Source organism: Notolepis coatsorum (genome assembly GCF_963971535.1).
Source record: "Notolepis coatsorum genome assembly, chromosome: 18".
NCBI lineage: Eukaryota > Metazoa > Chordata > Actinopteri > Aulopiformes > Paralepididae > Notolepis > Notolepis coatsorum.
The window spans coordinates 52955058-52967553 of record NC_140182.1 but is presented as its reverse complement, the minus strand read 5'-3'; the positions used below and the strand labels follow the sequence as shown (position 1 = coordinate 52967553).

General features: G+C 43.3%; 1 protein-coding gene across 1 annotated transcript in view; it reads right to left on the bottom strand.

The window, feature by feature from the left end:
• LOC311245364 (neuron navigator 2-like) overlaps nt 1-11878 on the bottom strand; it is a gene marked incomplete at its 5' end in the record, with an annotated part of 206362 nt that extends 194484 nt beyond the window's left edge. Inside the window, 3 exons of the mRNA XM_084335207.1 lie at nt 6532-6584; nt 6953-7070; nt 11084-11878. Of these exons, the coding sequence (XP_084191333.1) occupies nt 6532-6584; nt 6953-7070; nt 11084-11878 (966 nt within the window). The remainder of the gene's footprint in view (nt 1-6531; nt 6585-6952; nt 7071-11083) is intronic.
• Between the last annotated feature and the right edge of the window lie 618 nt (nt 11879-12496).

The following is a 12496-nucleotide window of genomic DNA, read 5'->3' as shown; positions in this document are numbered from 1 at the left end:
TTTGCTTGAAAATGTCAACAGTTCTTAGCAAGGGTCATGAGCATGCAAGTTGAAGACATTTGACAGTTGAATATTGCTAAGAAACCAAATTAAGAATGATTCATGTCCCCATGCTAGCATGATACTAACAAAAGCTAAACATTATAAGATTGATGAAAAAAATTGTATTGCTTCCAATAATGTAAAAAACAAAACATTGATGGAAGTGCTTAGGAGTTTGAGACAAACCAGGGAGGCTTGTTAAAAATGTGGACTATCCCTTTAAGCAATATTTTAAATGTTTTGTTTGAAATATTTGAAAACACCAACCTGTCAATCAACCTGATAATCTAACCCTAACACCAACCTGCAAGTGCTCTAAGAGCTTTCCTGTCCAGGTATTTAGAGTTTCTAGCTAGGAATTTTATTCTGTTATTAACCTTGGCTATTACTTTTTTCGACATGCTTTCCCCTGAGAGTGTGTTTTCTAAAGTACACCCTAGATCAGGGGTGGGCAATTATTTTTCCCGGGGGGCCGAATGAGCAACTGAAAATATGTTGGAGGGCCGGGCCAAAATTCCAAACTCAATTATGCATAATATACATTTTATTTCTATATAAAAAGCAGTAAATGGCATTGTTTTGACCCCTGGTAAGAGTGTATGTTATTATTTATTATTATCCCCCCCCCTCACAGTGAGCTGTGGTGTTCCACAAGGAAGCATACTAGGACCGCTACTGTTCCTAATTTATGCAAATGACATGTCGTCAGCTTGTGACTGCAACTTGTTCCTGTTTGCGGACGACTCAGCCCTGCTGGTCTCTGACAAGAACAAGTTACAGGTTGAAAAAACCCTCAGCTCGGAACTAGGCAGAATCTGCATATGGCTCGCTGATAACAAACTATCATTACACATGGGCAAAACAGAGTCCATTCTCTTCGGTTCAAATAACAAACTCAGCAAGACCGACGGCTTCTCAGTTACAGTGGGTGACAATATTGTCACAAGGAAAGATGAAATTACCTACCTGGGGTCCATCCTAGAGGCTAATCTCTCCTGTGACAAAATGGCATCCAATGTAATAAAAAAAGTCAACCAACGAACTCGATTCTTGTACCGGATCTCCTCTCTGGTAAACAAGAACACCCTGAAGACTCTGGCAGGAGCACTCATTCAGGGGTACTACGACTATGCTTGCACCTCATGGTACCAAAGCACCTCAAAGGCGCTAAAAACAAAATTACAAACATCTCAAAACAAACTGGTCAGACTACTGCTTGACCTTACTCCTAGAACCCACCTCACCCCTGCCCACTTCGACAACCTAGGATGGCTTAGAGTAGACGACAGAGTACAACAACTTGCAATGGGCCTGGTCTACAAGATACACTACACGACCAAGGTACCCATGTACATGTCAAAATACTTCCCAAAGGTCAGTGAATACCACGATCACAACACCAGAGGGAGCTCCACAAATCATGTCAAACCCAGATTCGGCTCAAATAAGGGACTAAACACGTTTCGCAATTATGCCACATCAATGTGGAACGCCCTACCCAAAGCTGTAAAGGAATGTGGATCACTACCCACTTTCAAAACCTCTCTCAAGGGACACCTACGGGAGACTGCAATTCAACACTGGCCCCTGTAAATATCCTAAATCAATCATTCCAACCCCCTCCAATGTACAGTCATTTACCTAGTATGGTTTTGTCAATAGTTCAATGTACAATTGTGTTTGTTTGTACAGTGTCTCCTCCCCCCCCCCCTCAATGTACAGTGTTACTTGTTTATACAGTATGCCCCCCGCCCCCCCCCCCCCCCCCCAACCACCTCCAATGTAAATTACCCAGTATGGTTGTCAATATCCCAATGTACCCAACCCCCCCCACCCAACCTCCAATGTACAGTTTCTACGTCAAATGTATATACTCCCTTTTCTTGACTCCTTCTGTATCACAAACAGTACTGTATTTGCAAATCTGGTATGTCATAAATGTATAGATGTAGCAGTACTGACTATCTGTATGTCATGTATGTCATATATGTCTATATGAATTGAAAATGGGGGACCCTGATGGAAACAAGACAAACGTCTTTCTCAGGTCTGCATCCCCTTAACAATTGTATGTATTGAGCCGTACTGTATTGTACCCATTCTGCAATCTGTTAAATAAAGTTTTCATTCATTCATTCATTCATTTGGCAATTAAAAGGTGAGGTTAGCTTTCAAAAATATCATTTATTCAAATAGAATTTATTTCCAAAATGATAAACAAAATGTGAAACATTAATAACAAAGGGCATGTATGAAAAAGTGCTATACAAATAAAGTTATTATTTTGAGTTTCATATACTATTGAAACAAGCATTTTCTTAGCTTTCTAAAGACATCACATCATCTTATAGCCAAAATAAACAAGACATGTCACTGAACTGTGTAAAGAAAAGTGTCCCAGTAGCCTTTTTTAGTTTACATGCCTATATTAAACATTTAATGTTTTCAGAACTGTGCAAAAAAAAGAAAAAGAAAATATCCCAAAGTGTCCCATTTCACTTGTTATATTTCCACATTTTAGTGTTCTTCAGCTATTTTTTTTTTCATTCAGTGTGATAAATCCAGTCTCTGTTGAGCTTTAACAAGTCCATCAAAGTCAGGTTGCATGTCTGAGGTGGAGATGCGAAGCACAGCTGCCAGATGTTCATCAGTGAGAGAGGATCTGTACCTGGACTTGGTAAACATCATGACTGAGAATGTCTGTTCACATATAGGTGGATCCAAAGAGAACCAACATCTTCTGAGCATGTCTCCTCATGTTTGAAAAGTTCTCCTCCTTGAGAGCAGAGTAGAACTCTAGCAGTGATGCTGACTTAAAGTGCTCTTTCAGTAGTGAATCAGACTGCAGGTCAATGAGTTCAAGCTGAACATCAGTGGGTGCACTATCAACACTGCAGGTAAAGGGAGAGGAAACCAGCTGCATTTCATCCTCAACCTTTTTGAAATCGTGAAAACGCCTTGAAAATTCATCATGCAGTGCTCCCAACATGGATGAGTACCTGTGCCGGTGATCAGCTGATGGTTTGACTTCTTTCAGGGTTTTCATGTGTTTGAGATTGTTGCTGCCTAGTTGCCTTGAAATTAATTGCAACTTTGTCAAGTTTCAAGTTTCAAGCTTCTTTAATAGTTGTCATACAGAAGTACAGAATACTTTTATACAAAATGCTTCTTACTGTTACGCTCCAGAGACTATGCTAGACAAGATAAGTATGAAATAAAATAGTATAGCATGTAAAATAGAAGTAAAAATAGAGGTCACAGTGTTCAGTATAGACATATGTACAATGTTCGTTGCAGAATAGAAGTAACTGAGTTACCATACAATATACAATATACTATGCAATGTACTAATATACAATACTATATAGTGCAGAGCAGAAATGGGATGAGGTACAATTTAGGTACAATTTACAGTAAGGTGTACGAGTTGTAGTGCAAATCCTTTACCAATAAATATAAAGTGTAAAGTGTGTTTAGGTGTTCTAAAGTGTGTAAAGTGGGTGCTGCACTGCAGTGAGTTGTTTGTTTAAAGTGAGTGTGTGCGTGTGGATGTGTGTGCTGTGTGCATTTGATGGTTGTTGCATAGTGTTTATTGTTCGTTGAGCAGCCTGATGGCCTGGGGATAGAAGCTTCTTCTGAGTCTTTCTGTGCTCGCCTTAAGACTCCGGTATCGCTTGCCTGACCGCAGCAGTTCAAAGAGGCAGTTGTTCGGGTGGCTGGAGTCCTTGATGATTCTCTTAGCCTTCCCCCTGCACCGCTTGTTGTAAATGTTCTGGAGGGTGGGAAGCCCCCCTCCAATTGTGCGTTCGGCTGAACGTGTCACTCTTTGTAGTCTGCTACGGTCTTGTGCAGTGCTATTCCCAAACCAGGAGGTGATGTTGCCAGTCAGGATGCTCTCTATTGTACATGAGTAGAAGTTCCTAAGGATCTTCTGACTGACTTGGAACTTCCTTAGGCGCCTTAGGAAGTAGAGGCGTTGTTGTGCCTTCTTCACAACACTGTCAATGTGTGTGGTCCATGTCAAGTCCTCGGATATGTGGGCTCCGAGGTACTTGAAACTGTTCACTCTCTCAACCGGTGCCCCGTCGATGCTGAGGGGGCTGTAGTCCTTGACCCCCGACCTCCTGAAGTCCACAATCATCTCTTTTGTTTTGCTGACGTTCAGGGTGAGGCAGTTCTCCTGACACCACTGTGACAGATTCTCTACCTCTTCCAGGTAGGCCCTCTCGTTGTTGGCAGAGATCAGGCCCACCACTACTGCGTCATCAGCAAATTTGATGATTGTGTCTGTCATGAAGGCTTTCACATGGCTATGCATTTCATGAGCAAAAATGCCCTTGCCCTGCAGTTGTGTGTTCAGTAGGGATGGGTACCGTTCACATTTGAACCGATACGGTACCGGTACCTGTGAATCGATACCGGTACCCAACGGTACCCTTTTTCTGTACTTTAGTCTCAAAAGATTTTATCTACCTACCTCAGTTGTGAAAAAATAAATCCAAACTTCAAATAACCACACTTTCGACCGTTTTCGGCTTGCCCCGACTGCTTTGTTGTTGAATCAAGTCAAATCCTAGGTAAGCGTATATTGTGCGTGTGAACGTTGACATGAAAAGAAAAAAGAAAAAAAAATGTAAATGTTTTTTTTATTTTTTTTTATTATCATGTAATCTTTCGCGGGCCGGTCAGAATCATCCCGCGGGCCGTATCCCGCGGGCCGTACAATGCCCAGGTCTGCCCTAGATACACCACTGATTTGGTACTGGTGACCACTGAGCTACCTAACTGTATCTTGAAACCTTCCTGTTTTTTCTGTTTCCTTGGGGTAGAAAATAGAATGGATTCCGTTTTACTTAAATGGAGAGACAGCCGGTTTTCTGAAAGCCACTGACTGACATTTCCTAACTCCATGCTAAGTCTGCTTTCAATAACCGTTTTGCTTTTATTTGACACCATGAGAGCCGAATCATCCGCATAGAGCAGGAGATCACATGAGCAGGCTGACTGCATATCATTTATATAAAGGAGGAAGAACAAGGGCCCCAGCACACTGCCCTGAGGGACCCCGCAGTCCACCGTCCTCAGATCTGAAAGGACCCCTCCCACCTCTACACATTGTTCCCTTCCCTTCAAGTGTCAACCTGTCTAACACCAACCTGTGTAACACCAACCTGTCTAACACCAACCTGTCTGAAACCAACCTGTCTGACACCAACCTGTCTAATACAAACCTGTCTGACACCAACCTGTCTAATACAAACCTGTCTGACACCAACCTATCTGAAACCAACTTGTTTGACAATCTTGGGTAGAACCCTGAGTGAGTATTGATATTGTAACACCAGTTGAGCTCTTGTCTGGCTGTGTGTGTAATCCTGCTTCCTCCTGACCCCCCCCCCCTACATGGATAATGAATATCGGTCAGGACGTCAGGTTGTTTCGTAAGTATTGTGCTACAACTTGAAACATTTAATTCAGAAGCACTACGATTGTTCCAGATGCTCTAGAAAGACCCTGTCTCAATGTCAGTGTGCATTCATGGGGAAAATAAAACGTAATAAATAGTACATTTAATGTAAATGTTCAATTGTCTATTGTTGCTGTTTTGGATGAAAGTAATTTGGATGCAATGATTAATTGATAATAATTGTTAAATAATGGTTATTACAGAATATTATGACTCATAATGCCAGTGTACCAGCAGCCCAATGGCAATTGAGGAATGTTGATTTGAACTGACGGGAATGACGGCATGATGCTCCTGCAGAGCGGGATGTACACGGGTAAAATAACCGGTTGGTTTGATTCTCTACTGCCTGGGTCTAAGGACATATCTAAACTGTGAAGAATCAGAAGGCATGTGAGCACTAGCTCACTACCTGGCATGTCAACTTGGCTGTCATTCCCATGACATAGCGCCCTGCCCTGGTTCCAAAAATAGTTAAAGTTTTTTCTTATTAGCATTTCATTAGCATTTTGACCATTCATTTGTGCCAAACATATTTTACCATATGATCAGTTTCATGTGGTTCCACACATTTCCATCCGTCCTACAATTTTACCAAAACATGCAATCAAATGTCACACAATTTTCAATTAACGTTCAACACTATATCTGGGAAAGTTTTACATTTGAATTATGAATTCAATATTTTTACTGTTTACTGTAGTGTTTACTGCTGAATAATGTTCTATAAACCATTTTGTGAATATTTTTCTATAAACCATTTAGTGAATGTTTTTATATAAACCATTTGGTGAATGTTTTATGCAAAGTGCTAGTAGCATGAGTACATACTTCAGTATGTCAGTATGGGAAGCTACTGTACAGTGTTCTACCCACTGAATTATAAAGGAAATGGAACACCTAGCCATGACAATGTAAGTCCAATATACTACACATACTACACAGGACCACCAACCATCCATCAATCATTGCTTCCATCCATCCTTCCATCTTTTCCCCCACTAAATATCTTACTGACTCACCATCTGACTCTGGGTCTTGGGGAATCCATTGATGCCAGATATCTTCTCATTGGCTAGAAATGCAGACAGAGATGAATACAGATTTTTGCTGTTATTCTTCTTCTCGATGCATTATGGTTTGGTGATGTTTTAGAAAACACATCAGGTCAATGTTGTGTAACTGACGTTTCATGTGCAAATATAATACACAATTCTTTTTCATTTACATTTTCCACACCACAAAAATGTGAAAAGTCAGTCACGTCAGAATGTGATAAAGTTGAACCAACCTAAGTTTACCACTTTTACTTACTGTACAACTACGCTGGTCATACAATATCCTTGTGGTGAACTTGAAAATGTAGCAATTTATGAGTTGACAAGGACCTGCTGATAAAGGGGAGGTTGAGCAGCTTCATAGGGGAGGGAGGTACATACGTACCCACCACCTGTATGACCTGAGCCAGGAGAACTCCATCACTCAGGTCCTGCTGGAGGTCTTTAATGAGACACTGGTGGCCTGACTTCACCAGGTAGTGGTTTGCCCAGTCTGTATAGATCTAGAGAAAGAGAGAAGAAATAAAGACAGAGAAGGGGAAGACAGAGAGAGAGAGAGAGAGAGAGAGAGAGAGAGAGAGAGAGAGAGAGAGAGAGAGAGAGAGAGAGAGAGAGAGAGAGAGAGAGAGAGAGAGAGAGAGAGAGAGAGAGTACAGGTACATGGTAATAGTAGAAGACATGATACAGGTCATACAATTATAGTATAGTAGAAAAGTAAAAAAAATTATTGGAATTGTAAACAATATAATTAACTCCGAGTATGCGCACATGAGCAAGTAGGCAGTGTAAATAAATCAAGGTGCAGATGAGGGGCGCCAGGGTGGTGCACCATGTAACGCACTGCGGTGCTACGCGGTCGACCCGGGTTTGTCTCCTGAACCCGACGTACATTTGCCGCATGTCTTTCCCCCCCATATCTTCTCCCGACCTTCCTCTCTCTGCTCTCTGTCGGTCATATCTGACCTGGAAAAAGCTGGAAAAATGCTAAAAATAAATATTTAAAAAAAAAAGTGCAAGGGCGGCTAAGTGGCGCAGTGGGAAAGGCGCTCGCCACTAACGCATGAGATGCAGGGTTCGAGCCCAGCTCTCGGCGTTGCTTCCGGCTTGGCTGGTCGTTCATACTAATACAATTGGCAGTATTAGGGGGTGGGAAAGCCGGTGGGTGGGGATCGGACGTTGTGGACAGCGACTCCTACAGGTCGGTTGGTGCGCCTGTACAGCATAATCAGGAAGCAATGGGGGCAGCGTGAGCCTCCCACGGGTTACTCCTCGCCGCTGGGAGATTGCGCTGTACAGGTGAAAAGATGCGACAGCTGCCTCCTCGTGTACCGGAGGGGACACGTGATGCAAGGCTTGGTCCACATTGCAGCCGACCAGTGGGAGGCATGGCCTAACAACGTTCGAGACAGGGGAGGGTAGAATTGGATAATACGAAATTGGGATGGGAGAAAAACAGAAAATGGGGAGGAAAAAGTAGATCAAAAAAATTAATTAAAAAAGGCGCAGATGAGGGTCTGTATGCGCTCTGTTATATTTGCATTACAATAAATATAGTTATTGTTGTGAAGGATCAGATTAAACCGAATATATATATTTATTTATGGATATATATTTAATAGTATTTGTATATCGTTTGATATCCCTTGTATATTCCTTGTACATATACACTGAATATCCCTTTAGTCTACTAACAGCCCATAATAGTTTCATTCTCTCATTGGACAAGAACTTGGCGCCAGCAGCCAAGCCCCTTGGTTCAAGTTCAATCGTGCCGACGAACATGTCGTTACTAGCCCGGTTCCGCGTAGGAATACGTCTGGCGAAATACGAATGGTACTATTTGTTCACAGCGCATATATATATGGCGCAAGTAAAGTAGAACTTTCTTTTTAGTCCCTTAGCCCTTAGTTCTTTACCCTCCAACCTAGTGGCAAGACGTTAAGCCTCACCCACGATACACGTGTGGTGCAGTATGGTCAACTTGGCCTCAGAATGGCATTGAGACATCGTGTGGATTAATAGTTGAATTGTCATAGTTTGGCACTATACCGTCGAGTGGGACGTATTTCTATTAAGTTAATAATAGTCTATTATGTATGGTGCATCGTTCGGTTAGAGTTATACGTGTGGTGCTTTCATCCGAGGAGTTCTGGGCTAGGACGAGTGGACCTGCACATTGGATTACCTTACCCGGACGACGGCGAGCCCTACACGGCTTGGATTATCTACTTGCTTTGGGTGCTTTGATTTATGCCATGGATAACAGCCAACACTGGTGAGTGTTGGAACTACCCCCCGAGAGGAGTCCAGGTGAGACGGCGCTCTACCCCGAGTGAGGTCGCCTCACGTCTCTTCGTTGTGGACCGGCAGCTACCGTCTACAAGAGGGCCCAACTGTATTCATCTGTGGACCAAGGTTCTGTGGGCACCGTGTTCAGCACTCTGAATTCTCCCAAGAAATCGTTGGCCAGATGGGATATCGCCGGCGGCTCTCCTAACCCCCCCCCCCCCCCCTACTGACTTACAACCAGCAGGACCCCCCTTTAGTATATCCAGCTATAATCATTAAGTACCATCGCTATAGTTCCCTAAAGAACCAGGTTGTATACTTGCTTCCTGCGTAACCAGAGATTGGACATTCAATGTTGATTTGCCTACGAATACTCATTTGCCTTACAAGTGCATTCAAATCATAAATGTCATTAAGTGAACGTTGTATATACCCTTTGCTATATATTAAATATTCGACTTATACATTTGTGTGGACTTGGTTTCATGGTGGGAAAGTGTTCATCATATCTATATCATGTACTGTGTGGCCAGTAGTTAAAGTACATAAAGCGGTAGTGGTTTAATGATACCATACTTATCAATACAGTCAGGGAATTGTACCCCTCAGTTACAGTTATAATAGACACTATAATATTATCTAAATATATAAGTAAGTATACAGTACATAAGGTACGTATGGCGTGATATACTTCATACGTTGTCCGTTTAGGTAGTCCGTTTATGTGGGAGTCAGACACACTCAGTGATGGTAGTTCCTAGTAGTTGAATGTCTGGCAGCGGTCCCATCTTGACTAGCTCATCGTAGAGGATAGCAGCCAGCCTCCTTCTCATCCCCCTCTCTGCCATCACCTCGCTCTGACCAGCTCGACTCCCACCACGGAGCTAGCCTTCCTCACCAGCTTGTTCAGTTTGTTGGTGTCCCTTGAGGTGATGTAGCCCCCCCCCCCCCCCCCCCCCCAGCATGCCACAGCTTAGAAGAGACGCTGGCCACTACAGACTGGTAGAATGACTGCAGCAGTCTATTGCACACGTTGAAGGACCCGAGTCTCCTCAGGAAGAACAGCCTGCTCTGTCCCTTCCTGTAGAGGGCCTCTGTGTTGTCTATAGATAGATAGACTGCAAGCTAGCCTAATTTAGCACAAATTAATGGAAGCGGATATGGGCCACTAGCCTAGCTTAAAACTCAGGGAGATGTGTTTTTGGCTAACAGCTAGGCTATCCGCTTCCATTCATTTGTGCTAAGCTAGGCTAGTTTGCAGCCAGATAGCGTTCTACTGACCACAGTCGAGTCCAGGAATAGTAATGAGAGACTAGCAGATCAACATCAACCTCAGCCCTCAAAGCACATGTCTACTGCTGGCTGCCTGCAGGCATCTACTCTGGGCCTATAGACACATACCATACTCACAAATACAGAGATGCAAAGAGAAAGAGAGGCTACTGAAATGCTGGTATACTTATAAATATCGCCCTCTAGGCCAAAGGGTCCTGCTTGGTATTGCACTATATTTAATTTTTTTGTTTTTGTCTGATGTGTGGGTTGGAGTTTAAAAACGTATTATACAGTGAATCTTTTGGCAGAGACTGAGGTCTGTCCAGCAATAGCAACCCCTCCCCTATCCCGACTCAACTCCAAGCCACACATCAGACCAAACCAAAAAAGTAAACAAAGTGAAGTATCAAGTGTGGATAATTTGCTAGAGGGTGCTGGTTGATGACATTACAGATTATCCTAAGTATTACAAATATAGACAGAAAGGCAAGTTATAGGCCACCTTTCTTGCAGGCAGAGGCAGTGTGTCTTCCTGCCCAGTTGTATCATGTACTCGTCCCACCCCCATAGAGTGTGAACTGGGAAGAAATTAGTTTGAGAGGGATTTCTTCAGGATATGGGTACATTTCATAGTTACATATTACAACTTACAAAACCGAAAGTGAAACTTAACATGGATGGGATGTAAACATTGCGAGAGCAAAGAAAACAGCCAAATGGGCTTTGCAAAGGTTAGTGTATGAGGTAGGACATTGATTCAGCTTGTAGACTATTAGAACAACAATAGTCTATTTGGGTGGAAATGTGAATATAAACTAAAGTGAATTGTTTACAAGAATAACTGTTGGATACCTTAGCTCTTAGCGGAGTAACAGCCCCTGGAAATTTGTGTGTTTCTAATTAGTGTGTAAACTATCTTCTTCCATTGAGACTAACAATCAGACAGACATACCTGGGAGTTCTTGTCACACTCCTCCTCATCATTCTCCTCTTTGAGCCTGATCATATTCTCCCTATCTTTCCCCAGCCTCTTCCCGCCACCCCCACCATGGCTCTCTCCCTGGGGCTTCAGAGATGCTCTGAGGGGGATGAGGCTTGGTGGACTCGGCTTCCTGGAGCTAGTGTTTGCATTAGGGCACGGCTTGCTGAGGTTGGTGTTGGTTCCGGGCTGGTCAGGGCCAGAACTGGCTTTCTGTTTGTTCTTCTGTGTTGCTGTAGCCCGAGCCAGAGAGCTGTGGAGTGTGCTGGGTTTGGTCCTACTGTTGCTATGGATCTGGAGTTTGAGATGAGTGGCAGGTTTTGGTTCAGGTTTTGGTTGTGGTAGTTTTGGTCCTTTGGGTTCAGGTAGTTTGGGTTCTTTGGGTTCTGGTAGTTTGGCTGCTTTGGGTTCTGGTAGTTTGGGTCCTTTGGGTTCAAGTAGTTTGGCTGCTTTGGGTTCAGGTAGTCTGGGTTCTGGTAGTCTGGCTGCTTTGGGTTCAGGTAGTCTGGGTTCTGGTAGTCTGGCTGCTTTGGGTTCAGGTAGTCTGGGTTCTGGTAGTTTGGGTCCGTTGGGCTCAGGTAGTCTGGGTTCTGGTAGTTTGGGTCCGTTGGGCTCAGGTAGTTTGGGTGCTTTGGGTTCCGGTAGTTTGGGTTCTGGTAGTTTGGGTCCAGGTAGTTTGGGTTCTTTTGGTTCAGGTAGTTTGACTTTGGGTTTTGGAAGTCCTGACTTCATCCCTGCTCTCACAGACGACACCAGCATTGACGGCATCTTCCTTTTCTCCTTCTCACCGTCCTCCTCTCCTTCAGCTCAACTCAAAGTGCTATAAGTCTCAGTCCCTGCTGGCTAAAACATAGACCCACACTCTCACACGCTGCAGTTCAGCTGCTGCTGGTGCAGGAACACAGGAGGGTACACACTCCCAGACTAACAAAAACACACATATGGAAACACGAGTCGTTCAAAAAATATCCCCAAAAGATAAACCCTTTCAAGTTACTGCTGTTTGTCCACAGTGAGAGAGTTACAGATGTTGTTGCTGTGGGGAAGTCAGGGTTGGAGCTTCAGCCACAAAACAAGAAGGTCCTCTGGAGTCTCAATTCATGACTTAGTAGAAACAGACTACTGGTTTGCCCGGTGGCTACAGTGAACAGATGTGGTCAGCTGTATACTCAGGGGAAAAGTCAGGGGTGCAACGATTCACACATTTTCAGATTCAATATGAATTTCGAGTTTGAGGTGACAATTTTATTTTCGATTCTTTATGCATTAAATGTATTCATACTACAGAGGTCTAGATTATATATATATATTACATGGCTTGGTTTAGCTCAGAATCCTTCATAAACAATGATGGTGAGCCCTATAGGTTACGCTCATAGTAGTAGC